The sequence below is a fragment of the Castanea sativa genome, chromosome 7, assembly GCF_040712315.1.
Source record: "Castanea sativa cultivar Marrone di Chiusa Pesio chromosome 7, ASM4071231v1".
Lineage (NCBI taxonomy): Eukaryota > Viridiplantae > Streptophyta > Magnoliopsida > Fagales > Fagaceae > Castanea > Castanea sativa.
This window is the reverse complement of record NC_134019.1, coordinates 13,975,248-13,993,872: the sequence shown is the minus strand read 5'-3', so window position 1 is coordinate 13,993,872 and position 18,625 is coordinate 13,975,248. Positions and strand designations below refer to the sequence as shown.

Below are 18,625 nucleotides of genomic sequence, written 5' to 3'. Positions count from 1 at the left end.
ATTTACTCTTATATTATATTATAGAGTAAATTGCAAATTAGGTTATTTGAATTTTACAATTCTAAATTTTAAAATTTTGATTTTACACTCCGTTAATAATTCACCCTATAGAGTTAGTTTTTGCTAATAAGTGATATATGTGTCTGTTGACGTGTTTTATTTTTGGCAAATCAACCTCAAACAGGACCGTTTAAGTGAAGGCCAAGTGCAGACCTGGCCCAAACCTAAAATGGACTACGAGTCCAAATTCGCAAGCCAATCCCAAGGAAGCCACTCCTCCATCCTCCGTACTCACACAAACTTTCAGAAACTCCAACTGCAAACCACTCTCAATCTCAATCTCACTCTTCATCACCAGAATTCCTTTGTTTAACCTCCCAAAATGGCTGTCTTCCTTTACCAGCGTCTCAATCACGTCTTCACTTCCGGCGAACGATACAGAAGGGTATCGCAGGAATATGAACCGGTTAAACGGCGTCGGACTGGTGAAGAGAATTCATTCATTCCCCAATATTGGAATCGTTTGAAGTCTCCGCCAATTTCTTCGATTGGTGGAGAGCGAAACCGGAGGCGCAACCGAGTGCCGGAGCGATGAATTCCAAGGAATTGACGGAAGGGAATTGAGAAATTAGGGATTGAAAAACATCTTCGAATTCGAATTTGGAACGGAGTGAACTATGTGTTGTTTGTTTGAGCCTTCGACATCAGAAAACGTGGAACTTGCGAACTTGGAAGTGTAGTTTGGAAAAGAGTAAGAGGGTATTGGGATTGGTGGGAAGTTGAGTTGAGGCAGCGAGAGTCATTGTTGTTATTACTGTGAGTGTTACTGTTGGTGTGAGGGATTTTATTTTTTCCATTAGTTTTCTCAAATTATCAAAAACATAAATCATGGATTGAGAATTATGAAAAAGAAACCAGTCATTCTCCACTGTAATTGGACAAGATCAGAGCATACGAAATATATATATATATATATATATATATTATACAAAATAGAAATTTTACTTTTTTTTTTTTTTTAATCTAAGTGTATATGTGTGAAACTTTCTCTTAGAGATTTGACAACAAATCATAGGTGGTTAATTAATATTGGTTCAAATTTGAACCTAACACTAAGATTACTTTTTTGCCCTAACAATAACAACAAATAACAACTTGCCACTTAAGATTTGTTGTAAAATGTTGTGAAAATATTATGAACATATCATTTCTTAGTACCGTTTGAGGCTGATTTGACAAAAATAAAACATGTCAACATGCACATGTGTCACTTAACAACAAAAACTAACTTGTGGTGAATTACTAACAAAACCAAATTTTAAGATGTCGAATCAAAGTTCTGAAATTTTGGGGTGTAAAATTCAAATAATCCCAAATTTCAAGGGTGCAATTTGCAATATACCCTATATTATATATATATATATCTATATATTTTTTTTTTTTAGATGTCACCCTATATTATATTATGCAAATTATTTTTCTTTTGTTTTTGACAAAATATTATGCAAATTCTTTTTATATGGTATGGATAAGCTGTATCCAGAATACTATAAGTTTCCACATATCCCTAACAGGTCATGTGAATAATTTAATCTTTTTTTTTTCTTTGAAAACAAGAACTTAATCTTAATTCTTAATATTACTTAGTCACTAAGTTTACAGATAATATTTTTGAATTGATATACACTAAAAATCTGAAATTTTTATATTTTTATGGTAAATAGAAAAATTTGTCAAAGTATTAATTGTTTTTTTTTCCATAAAAATTTTCCTAAAATAGTTTAGTAACAAATGCTCTTATATAGCAGTTAGGACATCCGTTAACTCTTTCCATTTTTATATATGATACTTTAATTTCTTTCATGTTTACAATATAATTGATAATATGAAATTCATTAATTTATACTTAATTATCTTGTCACTCCTTTAATATCAACGTTCATTTATTTTAAATCCATGATAAATTATTTTCCAAATAACAAACCATGCAAATTTTGCAATAAATAATAAAAGAGTGGGTGCATGTCAATTAAACTTTTCTTGTGAGTCGGTTGGCCTTAGAGTCTTTTATTTTATTTTAATTTTTTCATATGGAGAATAGAATACCTTTATTGTGAAATAACAAATCTAAAATCGAACCATGTGTATTTATGGCAGTGGCGGCTCCAGGATTAATTATCAGGGTGTTCCTCGGTAGGCTTGCTCTGTTACAATTTTTTTTTTTTTTTTCAGATTCTCTGTTAAAATTTTTTCTTTTTTAGATTTAAGTTCGAATTTTTTTTAGCTTTTTCTATTTGCTTGAAAGCAATGTTATGAATACCGTTTTGGACCATTTTTTGGTTTGTTTAGTGGAACGGAATATTTCAGTACAGATCTATTTCGACGTACCGTTTCAGGGTGTTTCGGGATTTTTAAAAAAAATTAAAAATAATATATATTTATATTTTCTTATACAACATAAAATTATTGATCTAAATAAATAAACCTCAAATAAAACAAATCATTTAGTTTTTCTTTTTTGACACTCAAATCATTTAGTTATTACATAACAATTACTGTTTTAGAATATTAAAACATAAATATGTAATTAAATAATGAAAAACAACAACAAAAAATAGTACAATAAGAGTATATATATGCATATCATATTGGGAAGAGGCAAGACTCAATAAATAAGTTTGAAAGAATATTTTATTAGCTTTTTGAGTTTTGTCACGTGGGTGGGGTTAGCAAGCTAAAAGTCTAAAAAACAAACTAAAGAAAAAACTTGACAAAGCAAAAACTAAAGTAAAAAAAGAAAGAAGAGGTAGACTAGCAGAACGTCTGAGACGAAGCAAAGAAGACGAAAAGGAAGAAGAAGAAAGGGTGACCTTTGCAATAGCTGGATTTGTTTTTTAGGCATTCGACGCAAGTAATGACATGTTGTGCTGACGAGTTTGTCAGTTTAAGAGTTTTTCTTTTTTTCTTCTAAAAACTGGTACCAGCCAAAATGTAACAAATGATCTACCAAAATTTAATTTTATTGGCATAAAATTTTTTTGAGAGTGTTCTTAATTTTTTTTGAGGGTGTTCCTAATTTTTTTTAAAGGTAAATAAATAAATTTTTTTATTATATATATATATATATATATAAAAAAAAAAAAAGAAGAAGAAGAAGAATTCAGGTCAGGGTGGTCCTGGGACCACCCTGACCTGTATGTGGCGCCGCCAGTGATTTATGGCTGAAAGAGAAAATTCTTAGTGTTTAAGGAACGGGGGTGTCATAATTTCTTATATGAGCGTGCTGCGCAAGTTCGCATGGTCTTCTTTATCTTTATAAAAGGGTGTGCGTGTTGAATATAGAGAAGCGCCACTTTGTGAGAATTCTTTCATTCAAACCATATACAAGAGAAAAATTGAGGGTTTTCTCTAGGAGGGTTTTCAATAGTGCTACGACCACATAGTGATATAACATTGAAGTATTCAGAGTAGAGATATTGTTATTCTTATAGAGGTATTATTGTATTTTTCTAATTTATTATAAAGTATTGTAATTTTTATTTTATTATAAAGGATTGGTCCGATTTGCCTTGTGATTTTTCTAGAGTGTGTTGATTTTCTTGGTGCTTATGTTATATTTAAATTTAATTTACACATAAACTGGGATTGGATTTATCCCAACAAATTTATGGCAGATGTCGTTTTTGTCCAAGTGATCTAACGCACACAACTCTCATTTTTACAGGATTTGGAAGAGGTGATTGGGAGACAACCTTACCTTCAAACCATGTTTCAAACCATGTTTTCTCTAAAGGAGATGCCTACATCATTGACAACATTGTTCTCAGCCTATGCCTCCATTACTGCCTTTGTGATGCTAGTAAGATCCATGGTAAATGAACTCGTACCTCCTGGATTCCGCTCTTATCTCTTCTCCATCTTTCAACGTTACTTCTTTACTCAATCTTCTCAACTCACTCTCTTCATTGAAGAGAACTGTGGTATCGGTACCAATCAAATCTATGAAGCTGCCACAATTTACCTACGCACCAAGATTAGTGACTCAACAAAACGTCTCAAAGTAAGCAAAACCATTAGGCAAAAGAAATCAACCATTGATGTTGTAACGGGTGAAGAGATTACTGATTGCTTTGAAAACATTAAGCTCAAATGGAAGTTTTCAGAAAAAGGAGAGAATCGTCATGATCGTCAGAAATTTATTGAGCTTTCTTTTGATAAGAAATTCAAAAATGTTGTGCTAGACTCTTATTTACCTTATGTAATAACTACTTCTGAGACTATAAAAGAAGAAGAAAAGGAGGTAAGGCTTTATAGCCGTGATTGTCGTAATTGTGATGATGAACGTTATAGTGGATGGGGTTCTATTAATCTTGAACATCCAGCTACGTTTGAGAAGTTGGCAATGGACCCAGAGGTGAAGAAGATGATCAAGGATGATTTGGACAGGTTTGTCAGAAGGAAGGAGTTGTATAAGAAGGTTGGCAAGGCATGGAAGCGAGGGTATTTGCTTTATGGCCCTCCGGGTACTGGTAAATCAAGCTTAATTGCTGCCATGGCTAATTACCTCAAGTTTAATATCTATGATTTGAACCTTTCAGACATATACTCAGATTCAGAATTGAGAAGGATATTGCTTTCCACATCTAATCGTTCTATACTGGTAATTGAAGATATAGATTGCAGTGCAGAGTTGGAAGATCGAGGGGAAGAGGATAACTCTAGGAATTCTTCCTCTAAGGTTGGCATTCTTTATTCTCATAAAACTAGTTTCAATTACTCTAAACAATATATATATATATATATATATATATATATATATATATATATAAAATTAGTATGGTAATTAGATTATTATACACTTCAAACAGTTTTCGTGTGATTCTTATGTGAATTGGATTTCATAAGTGTGTTGTGAGAATGTGTGTTGAATCTAATATCAGATATTTATTAGATTGAAATGGATATAAGTGATTAGGATAAGTTTTAATTATAGCATTTTTGAAATTTCACGAAATAATGATAAGGTTGCCTACCAATCATCTCTCTTAGGCTCTATGAAAAATGGAGTTTTATAAATTGAATACTATCTTTATCTAGATACATGTGCTATGAACATCATCAACAACCATTAGCAGTACCACTATGATTCTAATTAAATGACATTATCTTATGATTTTATCTAACATTATTTCCTATCATGTTAATTTTTCAGTTCACACTATCGGGTTTATTGAACATCATAGATGGATTATGGTCAAGTTGTGGAGATGAGCGAATTATTGTGTTCACCACCAATCATAAGGACCGGCTTGATCCTGCTTTGTTACGCCCAGGCCGTATGGACATGCACTTGCACATGTCATATTGCACCATGGATGGGTTCAAGTTGTTGGCTTCTAATTATCTTGGTATCAATGGTGACCACCGACTCTTTAAAGAGATTGAAGGATTGTTGGAGAATGCAGAGGTTACCCCTGCTGAAATTGCAGAGGAACTTTTGAAGAGTGATGATAACGATGTTGCTCTTGAAGGCCTTGTCGAATTTCTTGAGCAAAAAAGACTAGAAGATGCAAAGAGCGAAGTGTAAAAACCCAGAAGAGTCAAATGATTTTTTAAACTTGGACAAGGAAAGCATTGTACCATTAAGAGTTCCTGAAATATATAGTTCAAAAAGTGCTAGAGAATTTTACAAAGGAGAGCATTGGCACTTCATGTTATTTAAAAAATCGCTTCCTAGTTTTTTTTTTCAGCCTTAATAACCTTAATTCCTTATTAGCATTGGCAATGCTTACGTAGAACTTTTAAATTTTTTTTCTTGATAATAATAAGTGGCCAGATATTCCATGAATCCAACTAGGACTTTTTTTTATAAAATTTTTATATATTGATGAGGATATTTTCGGCATTGAAGGTGAATAAAAATGAACATGACGGATCTAGGTGGTTGATGTGACGGTGCAAGGGTGACGGATTGATAATGATAGCCGAGGAGGTCAGTTCCACAGTGGACGGACAGATATAACTCGGTAGCCATTGGTTCCAAGAACCCCTAAATAGGATTTACACTTTATGATTACGTCTGATATGGCTTTGCTTGATCTCTACGCAAACGTGTATGAGAAGAATTCTTGCATCACATGTTTAGCCTTGATCAAAGGATTCCTATAAGGAAAAGAACTCTAGAAGATATGTAAAAGGAAAGAGTTCCAATTTTATAAGGAAAGGACTTCATGGTCAAGGCACAGATTTAACCCTACACTACTATAAATACCTTAAAACCCTCATAAATCAAGGTACGCATTATTGACTCAACTCTGGCACTCTAGGGTTGTGAAAGATTCTAACTTGACCTCGGAGGGTTTTTGGCCGGCACCACACCAGTGCTCTCTGTTAGGTCTTCTCTTTTCGCTTTGTAGGTATTGTTTCGATTTGAGAGTGTGTGCAGCTTATTGGTGATTTTTCAGCATCATCAGTTGGCGCCGCTTGTGGGAAATAGTGCGTGATCAGCCTTTGCTTTATCCCTGAGACAAAAAGTTGCATGGTACTCACACGATCGATGGCAACAACCAACAATCAGGGCGATGAACCGCATGCCACGGCCTTGGAAAAGCAAGTCCAAAAGCTCGCGGCAGCAGTCGAACTCCTAACCAAGTAGAATCATGATTTGGAGGAGCAGTTGCGACAGAGGAATGCACATCTCGGCACACAGGAGAAGGACCAAGAAGGAACAAGTTCTGAGAGGAGAAATCAGGAAGGACTCGAAGGTAGCCACGCTCCGAGCAGACCGGAGGGGCAGGGCACCAACCGACCATCTTTCTCGGACACTCTCCCTCCTCACATAGCCGCTGAGATGTAGATGATGAGGGAACAGATGGATGTGATGATGAATGCCCTCAAGGGTTGAGTATCCAGCGACCTCGATGACTTGGTCCAGCGAACCGATTCGCCTTTCATAGCACTTGTTAGTTCATGCCCCCTTCCCCTAAAGTTTCGCATGCCTTAGGTGGAGAGTTATGACGGGTCCAAGGACCCCTTAGATCACCTGGAATCTTTCAAGACCATGATGCACCTTCAAGGTGTACCGGATGAGATCATGTGCAGGGCCTTCCCCACTATGTTGAAGGGACCTACGAGGATATGGTACAGCAGACTAACGCCGAATTCGATCAGCACTTTCAAGGAGTTAGGCGCTCAATTCGTTTCACACTTTATTGGAGGCCACCGATACAAGAAGTCCACAGCTTGTTTGATAAGTATTAAGCAACGAGAAGACGAGACACTAAGGTCATACATATCCTGCTTCAACAAAGAGGCTCTCTCGATAGACGAAGCAGACGACAAGATACTGGTAGCAGCTTTCACAAATGGGCTACGGAAGGGTAAGTTCTTATTTTCCTTATATAAGAATGACCCGAAGACAATGTCAGATGTGCTCTACAAGGCAACGAAGTACATGAACGCAGAAGATGCATTGCTGGCCTTAGAGGAAAAGCTTAGAAAAAGGGAAAGGCAGGAAGACACACGATCGGATAAGGAACGGAAGATGGCTACAACTGGAGAGCGATGGGAAGATCGATGACCCAAACCACCCGCGGGAAGATTCACGAACTTCACCTCTCTCATAGCCCCAATCGACCAAGTATTAATGCAGATCAAAGATGAAGGAACCCTGACGTTTCCTGGCAAGCTGAAGGGAGATCCGAACAAAAGGCCAAAGGACAGATACTGCCGTTTTCATGGCGATCATGGCCACGACACGGCGGATTTTTATGACTTAAAACAGCAAATTGAAGCCCTCATTAGGCAAGGAAGGTTGCAGAGGTTTGTAAGGAAGGAAAGAACGGATCAACTCTAGGAACAAAACCCCCCACGGGAAAACGAGCGTCCCAGACCACCTATAGGAGACATACGGATGATTGTAGGGGGCACTACTTCTGCAGGGTCATCTAAAAAGGCCCGAAAAACATATTTGCAGATGGTTCAAAGCGTCCAGTTGACGGGTTCCTCACTAAAAATGGCGCGACTTGATAACCCCAACATCGGGTTTTCGGAAGAAGATGCGCGACGCCTTCACCACCCACATGACGACGCGCTTGTCATCAACATACGGGCAAGGGACTACAACATGCATCGAGTTTTGGTTGATAACGGAAGCTCAACGGATATCCTCTACTACCCCGCATTCCAGCAAATGGGGATTATTAGAGAACGACTGATCCCAACAAATGCACCACTAGTTAGCTTCGGAGGAATAAGGGTCTACCCTTTGGGTGTCGTCACGTTGTCTGTGACGGTCGGAGACTACCCCCAGCAAATAACCAAGGATGTAGTTTTTCTTGTGGTCGACTGCTCTTCTGCCTATAACGCCATCCTCGGACGGCCCACTCTCAATGCATGGAAGGCTGTAACCTCGACCTACCATTTAATGGTTAAATTCCCTACTGAATATGGAGGTGGAGAGCTGCGCGCAAATTAGGTGGCCGCACGAGAATGCTACGTCGCCATGATGGAAATGAACGAACACCTGCAAGTAATGAACATTGAGGAACAGCGAACGGTAGCAGAACCAGTGGAAGAGTTAGAAGAAGTACACCTCAACGATTCTAGGCCCGAACAGACCACAAGAATTGGCACCTTGGCCAGCCAAACAGTCTGACAAGCGCTTACAGTATTCCTCAAGGAAAACCAAGATGTTTTTGCATGGAGTCACGAGGACATGCCAGGGATCGACCCGTCGGTCATGGTCCACAAGTTGAACGTATCACCTTCATTCTCTCCTGTCCGACAGAAGAAGCGAGTGTTCGCCCCGGAACGAGATCGAGCCATAGCTGAGGAAGTACAGAAGTTACAAGAAGCAGACTTCATACACGAAGTGTACTACCCGAATTGGTTGGCAAACATAGTAATGGTCAAGAAGGCCAATGGGAAGTGAAGAATGTGTGTTGACTTCACGGATTTGAATAGGGCTTGCACTAAGGATAGTTACCCACTCCCGCGTATTGACACCTTGGTAGATTCCACCGCAAGACACGAACTCTTGAGCTTCATGGATGCCTTCTCTGGCTACAACCAAATTAAATTGGATGAGGTTGATCAAGAAAAAACCTCGTTCGTAACGAGTCAGGGGCTTTTTTGCTACAAAGTAATGCCTTTCAGGCTTAAAAACGTCGGAGCCACATATCAGAGATTGATGAACAAGATGTTCACGCACCAAATTGGCAGAAACGTGCAGGTTTACGTAGATGATATGTTAGTGAAAAGCATTCGGGAGTCCGATCGCATGAGTGACCTCCAAGAGACTTTCAATACTCTTCGATCATACAAAATGAAGCTGAATCCGAGCAAGTGCGCGTTCGGGGTAACTGCAGGAAAATTCTTGGGATTTATGGTATCCTAGAGGGGCATTGAAGTCAACCCAGAGAAGGTGAAGGTGATCATGGAACTATCTCCTTCAAGGACGGTAAAGGAAGTACAAAGTTTGAACGGTAAGATGGCAGCCTTGAACAAATTCGTATCAAGGGCGACGGACAAATGCCTCCCCTTCTTTCGCACACTAAAAAGATCATTTGAATTGACAAACGAGTGCTAAAGGCATTTGAAGATTTAAAGGTGTATCTCTCCGCTCCGTCGTTGCTCAGCACATCTATGCCGGGGGAAGAATTGTTCCTGTACCTTGTCGTCTCCTCAGCGGCGGTCAGTGCAGCTCTTATTAGAGAAGAAGATAAGGTACAAAGACCCGTGTATTTTATAAGCCGGGCACTGAGAGGAGTAGAAGAAAGGTACCCTCAGATGGAAAAAACTCGTATTCGCACTAGTGACCGCAGCACGGAAACTCAAACCATACTTTCAAGCGCATACCATAAATGTCATGACAGATAAACCCTTACGAAAAGCAATGAGTAGTCCCGAAGCTGCCGGACGGATGGCGCTATGAGCGATCGAGTTGAGTGAGTTTGATATTCGATACCAACCACGGGCAGCCGTGAAAGGACAGATATTGGCAGACTTCATTGCTGAATTCACTATCATAAAAGACCAGGGGGCAGAGGAGACGCCCATGTGGAGAGTCCATACAGACGGATCTTCCAATAAACATGCTGGAGGTGCTGGAGTTGTACTCCACACCTCGGAGGGAGATAAGATCGAATGCATGATCCGTTTGGACTTCTCTACCACCAACAACGAGGCAAAATACAAGGCCTTGATAGCAAGACTGGACCTTGCAATAGCTGCAGGAGCTAAGAGTATGGTTGTATACTCTGATTCTCAAGTCGTGACCAGCCAGGTTAACGGGAGCTATGAGTGCAAGAATGAAAGGATGAAAAGGTATCTCGAGAAAGTGAAGGGTTGAATGAATAACCTCCAAATCAAGGTGGTTCAAATCCCAAGGGAGGAGAACCAAGATGCCGACCAACTTGTAAAAGCAGCTTCAGCCGAACCTATGATCATCCCCAACCAGGTATTATCCTTCGTCCAGCTCTCATCATTATTAGATGGCACTAGTATGCAGGAGATGGCACTAGTATGCAGGAGGTAAGCAATGAGCGTTGTTGGACGGCTCCAATAGCGGTGTATCTCAAGGATGGCAAGCTTCCAGACAACAAAGAGGACGCAAGGAAGTTGAAGGTTAAAATTTCCCAGTTCGTTTTGATTAAAGACGTCCTATACAAAAGAGGATTCTCCCGACCATCCCTAAGATGCCTCGGGCATGAAGAAGCGGACTACGTGATGAGGGAGGTCCATGAAGGAGTTTACGGAAACCATTTTGGATCAAGGTCTTTGGTGCACAAGCTACTCCGTGCAGGATACTACTGGCCAACAATGCAGAAGGATGCCCACACATACGTCAAAGCTTGTGACAAGTGCCAACGATTTGGCAATTTTATAAGGCAACCAACGGAAGAAATCACCCCTATGACGGCCCCATGGCCATTCGCACAATGGGGATTAGACATCATGGGTCCGTTCCCAACAGCGGTAAGGCAGCTAAAATTCTTAGTAGTTGACATTGACTACTTCACCAAATGGGTGGAAGCAGAAGCTCTGGCCACTATCACGGAGAAGAATATCCGTAGTTTTGTATAGAGAAGTATTATTTGCAAGTATGAAATTCCGAGGGTGCTGGTTTCGAACAACGGAAAACAATTCGACAACGACACATTCATTATAATAAGAGTCTACCCATCCATTATAATAAAAGGAGTTTATTCAGAGCATATGAAATATATTTTGCTCAAAATCTACCAAGTCCACACAGTGGACGGATCATCCAAGAAGAATGAAAATTTATCAAGTCCATACAGTGGACGGATCATCCAAGAAGGATGAAAATTTACCGAGTCCACATAGTCCATACAGTGGACGGATCATCCAAGAAGGATGAAAATTTATCGAGACGGATCATCCAACAAGGATGAAAATTTATCGAGTCCACACAGTGGACGGATCATCCAAGAAGGATGAAAATTTATCAAGTCCACATAGTAGACGGATCACCCAAGAATGATGAAAATTTATCAAGTCCATACAGTGGACGGATCATCCAACAAGGATGAGAATTTATCAAGTCCACACAGTGGACGGATCATCCAAGAAGGATGAAAATTTACCAAGTCCACAAAGTGGACGGATCATCCAACAAGCATGAAAATTTATCAAGTCCACATAGTGGACGGATCATCCAAGAATGATGAAAATTTATCAAGACCACACAACAGACGGACCGTCTCAAGACCACGTTCATTAAAATGATATAGTGAACGGGTCATTAAAAACAAGATAAGAATTTTTGGTTGAAGGATAAGAATCAACAAGGACGGCCAAAAGAAGATGGATTCATTGAAAATTAGTCAAAGCACTAACAAAATATAACAAGCAAATGACAACGGTTGGAATTAGCTATTCTCCCATACATTTTTGATATTTAAATTAAAAATAAATACATGTTATTCTTGAACCACAACGGTATCCTCGTTAGCATCAGAGCCTTTAGGTAAAGGTTGACAGGCGTCATCCTCAACGGGTCCTTTTTCACCAAGCTTTGGGGCCTTGTCATCACCAGGACCTTCGCCAAAAAGCTCATCCATCCCTTCAGAGTCGACGGGGTGGGCAGGGGTCTGACCCTCGGTGTCTATATTAATATGAGCAAGGTTCAAATCAGGAAACGAGGCCTTCACCTGACGAAGACAATCGTCGAATCCGTCACCAAATGAGGAACCCAGTTTGGCCAAGAGGGCATCGGAATCTCGGTATTCCTTTACAGCATCAATCTTGGCTTGATGGATGTTGTCTTCATTAGCTTTCACCGTCTCCCTCAGTAACTCCACCTCTTTTTCCAAATTTTCACGAGCCTGCTCGGACAGCTTTAGCTTCTGTTCATGACGAAGCTTCCAGAGCTTCAACTCATCAAGCTTCTCAACCGTCGCCTTAGACTTTGCGCGGACACGTTCCAACGTCCTCTCGTGAGCAAGGCACCGGTCCATTAATCCCTTAGTCATCACGACTGCCTGAACCAACAATATATAAGCGAAAAAGTAAAAACATGACGAAACAAATAAGCGACGGGTACTGACCTGAGTAAGACTAAATAAGCAGGTTTCCCCCATTGCCTCCGTCGCATGATTGCCTAGGTCTTCGTAATCCTCCTATTTGATGATAGAAGTTAATTGACCAAGGGCGTACCGCGAATCCTCGCAAAGCAAGACGGGGCGGGGTCAGGATTTACCATCAGACCCTTGCCCTTACCTATCCCTAGCTTAGGGGGCAACTTCATCACATCGAACCCTTGACTAGCAGGCCATCCCGTCACCAGCTTTTGTTTCTTGCTGTGACGGTCAACCTTTTCAGCTGGTAACCTTTTTGCAAAATGGATGAAAAGAACCCGTCTTGGTAGGAAGGTCAACACCTTGTTTTCTCTTGAGAGCTTGTTGTTTGATAAGAGCTCTTCTCCTGGCATCATCCATTTCTGCAAAAAGTAGACGGGTGAAAACAATGTTGCGCGACAAAGCAACGGTTGAGGGTTAAAAGACTTACGCTTGCGTATTCCTGAGTCGTATCGACGGGCAGCAGCTGTAGGTTCTGGACCGTCACAATACCAATGCAGGGTGTCCAAGGTGACGAGCTTTATCCAAGTCCTCTCCGACAACCTGGTGGTCTGGAAGATTTTTTCTAAAAAGCCAAATTGTTCTGTGGTAATAGGTGGACGGTCCCTAGCTACAAAACTGAACGGTTAGAATAACTTCAATACCTCATAAAAACTTGTAAAGTAAGACAAGGCTCATACCGGACAGAGGCATTATCCCCCAAGTCTTATTCACCGGCATGTATTCATGATCGTCAGGATGACACATCCAATCGTCTCCCTGAAGGAAAAAGTATCAACCTTTCCAGTTACGATTGGAGTCTGGGGTCTCGGACACTAGCTTAAGCACCGGACTCCTCGGCACAAAGCTATACATACCCTTCGACTTGGTAATCTCAGACGGGCGATAACAATGAAATAACTCTTCCACTGTCAACCGTCTCACCCCGTCAGACATCACACCATACAAGACCTCAACGCTTAGGAAAACTCTCCAAGCATTTGGTGAGATTTGACTGACGGCCAAACCTAAGTACTGAAGAAGACGACGATGCAAACCACTTAATGGGAATCGAAGGCCCGCTTTGAGCATTTGCTCATACACACCAACGTCTTCAAGACCCTTGTAATAGCACTTCTCGGACTTAAAAGGTAGACAGATGGGAATGTTATTAGGTATCTGATATTTCTGCCTAAGCGTATTGAAGTGTGGCTGCTTGATGCCAAAGATGAAATCATTCACCGTCCATAGAGGAAGCATGACAAATTCCCTAAAACCGTCAGGGCCTATGACGGATTGGATTGGTGGATCTATACCGTCTAAGTCATCGTTCGAGTCATACTCTAACCCGTCCTTATCCTGCCCTTCATCCTCCACATTGGAAGGAGAGCTGGCTGACGGTTCTCTCTCCTCGCTAGAGGTGTCTTGGTCTGCTTGACCTGACGGGAACACCTCTTTGTAGCCCGCTCCCTCGCGGACATAAGACTGACCGCTTGACGCCTCACTAGACATCTAACACCTACATATGACGGGTAAAAGAAACCTAAGACTCTAGATCTATACTGACGACGGACCAACATGTGAAATAAAGAACAGAAATTAACAAGCGAAGAAGGTACTCACAGGTGGACGATGTCAAAAGGCGACGAACGAGCTGAAAGGACGACGAATTTCAACTTCTTGAGGCGACGGATCACACAAAGTAAACAGTTGCGCTCTGATCAGCAAAAAATTTTCCAAAGTGTAAAAGTGAAAGGGATGGACAGTATATATAGAGGGAACAGCACGGTAAACGAAGGGGCGCATCGATTCCAACAAACTATCAGTGGAATACCACCACGTGTCCCTAGTACATTTATGACTGTTCCAACGTGTCCATCAAAATAAACCTATCACAAGTCAAAACTAACCGTCATTCCATAAGACCGCAGAGGAAAGTTAACGGCCTCATGGAATAAGGGGGCAACTGAAGGTGAATAAAAATGAACATGACGAATCTAGGTGGTTGATGTGACGGTGCAAGGGTGATGGATTGATAATGACAGCCGAGGAGGTCGGTTCCACAGTGGACGGACAGATACAACTCGGTAGCCATTGGTTCCAAGAACCCCTAAATAGGATTTACACTTTATGATTACGTCTGATATGGCTTTGCTTGATCTCCACGCAAACGTGTATGAGAAGAATTCTTGCATCACACGTTTAGCCTTGATCAAAGGATTCCTATAAGGAAAAGAACTCTAGAAGGTATGTAAAAGGAAAGAGTTCCAATTTCATAAGGAAAGGACTTCATGGTCAAGGCACGGATGTTAACCCTACACTACTATAAATACCTTAAAACCCTCATAAATCAAGGTACGCATTATTGACTCAACTCTGGCACTCTAGGGTTGTGAAAGATTCTAACTTGACATTCGGAGTGTTTTTGGTCGGCACCACACCGGTGCTCTCTGTTAGGTCTTCTCTTTTCGTTTTGTAGGTATTGTTTCGATTTGAGAGTGCGTGTAGCTTATTGGTGATTTTTCGGCATCATCAGACATAAACGTTTTTCTTAAAATCTTTGACCCATCGGGATGAAAACACCTCACCTGATGGTCGGGACAGACATAGCTTCATAGAGATCCGTCAGCTTCATAGAGATCTGTCGGGTACTTGGCAGTTGGTCTTAACGGGTGGTAGGTGCATAAAAGCCGATGAATAGGTTTGAAGTATATCGCGATAGGGGGATGATGCCTAAACCGATGGATGGATTTGTATGAGCCCCACGGTTGAATATGTTGGGCCCTATGAACCTTTACATGTTCTCCATTCATCAACCCCTACATGGAAATAACTTGCACACCCCGCCTAAAGACCCTATTTCACGTTCGTATCTTCCCGATATAGGAAGGAAAGTTTGAAATCTCGGAGCCTTAACTCCAAAATCTTCTCCACAAGGAAAGATTCTGCGTCCCAAGGGATCTCAGTTAACTCCATACCACTATATAGGTATTAGACCTCCTTTCCCCCAAGGTACTTGAAATTTCCTAGTTCTCATACTTTAGAGTTCTTGGAGATTCTCATTCTATCACTGACTTAACCTTCAAAGGGTCTTTGACCGACACTCCACCGGTGCTCCTTATTGGTTCTTCTTTCTCTTGTTCTTTAGATACCCTTATTGGTGTGTGTGTGGACGATCAACTCACTAATGATTTTTGTGCATCATCATATATTGTTAAGTATTTATTTTTCATATATGTTTAAAATATATCAATATAAGAGCAACCATGAATGATAAAATGGTATAAGAAAGTCCACAAGTTTTTATCACTTTGCTATGATCCTCTCATTGCTCTGGATGCACCTGAATCAATTACATGTTGGTCAAACTCTAATTTCACTATCAAAGATTTTTTTTTTTAAATTTTTTTATTATGGGAAACACTATGAAAAATTTGATTTTGCTTGAGACAAAATTCATAAGCTAAAATTAAAGATGGTCATACAAATCCTTCAACGAGAAAGAATCAATTATGGTAGTGACTTAAGTGACGTAAGAGGGGTGTTTGGTACATGTTTTCAAACAACAATTTTCAGTTTTTGAATAACATTATACGTATTTCCACACATGTTTTTAAACAACAGTTTTCAGTTTTTAAGTGCATGTACCAAACACCCCCTTTATTTGATCCGAAGCTTGCCTGGAGAAAAGTGATGAATTCAAAATAATTAAGTGGTTGATCAATGGCAGCAGATGTGTCCATAAAATTGGTGAGCTTGTGAAATAATTAACAATAAATAAGTTTTATTTTTATTTTTTTTTATCATAGCACAAAATGACCCAAAGTTGGTCCCTTAGAATTTATGTTACACAAGCTTTCCAATGGTATCAAGAATCAATAATTTAACACTCTCTTTCTCTCTCTATATTCGGATCCATAACCTTAACTCATACCGGCCAAATCTTGTATTTTTTGGCCGAAATTAACTGACCCAGATCATCCGACACACAACAGAATGGGCTGAAATTTGATTCAAGGCGGAAGAGGGGGATTATGTTTCCAGTTTATATACCTGTACTAGATTTTACAATTGTTCTAGTTGAAATAGAATGATATTCACAATATGACTCCAAATGCGTTTGTAGCAAAACTTTTTGCATTTTTTAATATATTTCTCTTTTAAGCGGAAGAATCACCCTTATCAATGACATCATTATCAATGACATCATGAGTGACTAGTGGTGTCCATGGGTCGGTTCGGTTCGGGTTTGTACTCAACCCGGAATTGACTCTATCTGGTCAGGTGGTAGAGCGGCGGAAAAATCACGATTTGAGTCAGATCAGGCTCGGGTGCACAGCGGTCGGATCCAATTTCGACCGAAAGAAAAAGATCAAAGACCACAAATTCCACAAATTTGTGAAAACAAATCTACACTGAAAAATAGATCTACAAACCCAAACAACAGTAACCCACAAATCCAAAGAACACAAATAGAAAACTGGACGTGCATGAGACTGAAACAAAGAAATAAAGAGAAAATTACTGAAAACTACACCCTTGACTCGTAGATCGGAGATGGTGAATGGCAGAAATTGCAGATCGAAGATGGTGAATGGAAGAGAATCGCAAATCGGTAATGATGGAGGTTGAGAGATCAGTGCAGATCGGTGATGATAAAGGTTGAGAGATCAGCGCAGATCGGTGATGATGGAGGTTGAGAGCTTGGCGCAAATTGGCGATGATGGAGGTTTAGAGCTCGCCGTAGATCGGTGATGATGGAGGTTGAGTGCTCGGCACAGATCGGTGATGAAAATATATTTTTTTAATATATTTTAGCGTACTTTTAATAAAAAAATTTTTAGCGCACTTTTAATAAAAAAATCTTTTTAATATTTTCAAAATCTTTCAAAATAAAAATATATTTTAGCGCACTTTTAATAAAATTTTTTTTAACAAAAAATTAGATTAACTATTCTCAATCTCTCTCTCTCTCTCTTTGTATGGAAACATCGTGGTCACCAATTCTCATTCTGCCGCACCTCGAAAGTTGTTAATAAGAAATGTGGCAAAATTTTCTTAATAGCATCTTTTTAGAAAAATATTAGATAAATAGCATGCGGCTGAAAGTATTTAGTAAGTCGGATTGTTTTTGGAACTTGAGCTTGTAGTTTGTCGAACTTGAGTTCCAACCCAAAATCGAGTTTCCCAAACTCGATTTACTCTTGGATAACACCTGACGTGGATTTAAAAAAAAAAAAAAACATGGAACTCGAGTTTACTAAACTCGAGTTCCATTTAAAAAGAATAACGAAACTCATGTTTCCTACACTTGAGTTCCATCTGGGTTATTTTTTTTATAAGCATGGAACTTGAGTTCCACGTGGTTTTGTTTTTTAATTTAATTCCACTTCAGGTGTTATCCAAGAGTAAATCGAGTTTGGGAAACTCAATTTTGGGTTGGAACTTGAGTTTGACGAACTCGAGTTTGACAGACTCAAGTTCCAAAAACAGTTCAACTTACTAAATAAGTTCAAACGCATGCTAGTCGCCGAGTTTTTTTTTTTTTTTTTTTTTTTTTTTTTTCCAGAAAATGTACTATTTACCAAAGTTTGCCTAAGAAATGTCATTAGTTTTAAGTTTTAAGTTGCCCGACTCTATTCCTTTTCAATCTTCTCTTTTTTGGCTTTCAGCGTGTTTGTGAAGGGAAAGGACAAGCATTGATTCAGCTTTTGACAAAACTGAGTGCTGGAATACTTTTTATTTTTTTATTTTTAAGTATTTTTTTTTATACAAGATAAAATTTCTACTCTAGCCTAATCTAAGTGGCCTCTTGGAGACTTGAACGTTGGCCTTTGTCCCCCTACACCCTACAAGCATTTATATTTGTGGAGTGACCACCGCACCAAGGGTGCGCGGTGGTTATTTTTAAGTATTAAAGCCTTTACTCTTTTAAGAAAAAATGTGACTAAATTTTAAGCTACAGTCAGCTGCTAATTCTTACTCAAGTTATTTTGAGTTTTCCTTATTTGCTGTAGAGTATTTTTTGAGGGTATTAGTTGCTA

General features: G+C 39.5%; 3 protein-coding genes across 3 annotated transcripts; all 3 read left to right on the top strand.

Annotated features, from left to right (window-relative positions):
- Positions 1 to 3,289: 3,289 nt before the first annotated feature.
- On the top strand, positions 3,290 to 5,848 carry LOC142642548 (AAA-ATPase At2g18193-like). Its single transcript, XM_075816928.1, has 3 exons — positions 3,290 to 3,493; positions 3,725 to 4,738; positions 5,213 to 5,848. Exons 2-3 carry the CDS (start codon positions 3,767 to 3,769, stop codon positions 5,585 to 5,587), a joined length of 1,347 nt encoding a protein of 448 aa, XP_075673043.1. The 5' UTR covers positions 3,290 to 3,493; positions 3,725 to 3,766; the 3' UTR covers positions 5,588 to 5,848.
- A 1,266-nt stretch (positions 5,849 to 7,114) lies between these two features.
- Positions 7,115 to 7,579, top strand: LOC142644016 (uncharacterized). The gene has a single exon (XM_075818706.1). It carries the CDS (start codon positions 7,115 to 7,117, stop codon positions 7,577 to 7,579), a length of 465 nt encoding a protein of 154 aa, XP_075674821.1.
- Positions 7,580 to 8,014: 435 nt separating this feature from the next.
- On the top strand, positions 8,015 to 8,476 carry LOC142644014 (uncharacterized). The gene has a single exon (XM_075818705.1). It carries the CDS (start codon positions 8,015 to 8,017, stop codon positions 8,474 to 8,476), a length of 462 nt encoding a protein of 153 aa, XP_075674820.1.
- The last annotated feature ends 10,149 nt before the right edge of the window (positions 8,477 to 18,625 follow it).

Bases quoted from the DNA above. Each gene is read 5' to 3' on its own strand.
- LOC142642548 (XM_075816928.1), top strand. From the start codon at position 3,767: ATGTTTCAAACCATGTTTTCTCTAAAGGAGATGCCTACATCATTGACA. The intron at 4,739-5,212 runs GTTGGCATTCTT...TTAATTTTTCAG, and splicing joins CTAGGAATTCTTCCTCTAAG to TTCACACTATCGGGTTTATT.
- LOC142644016 (XM_075818706.1), top strand. From the start codon at position 7,115: ATGTTGAAGGGACCTACGAGGATATGGTACAGCAGACTAACGCCGAAT.
- LOC142644014 (XM_075818705.1), top strand. From the start codon at position 8,015: ATGGCGCGACTTGATAACCCCAACATCGGGTTTTCGGAAGAAGATGCG.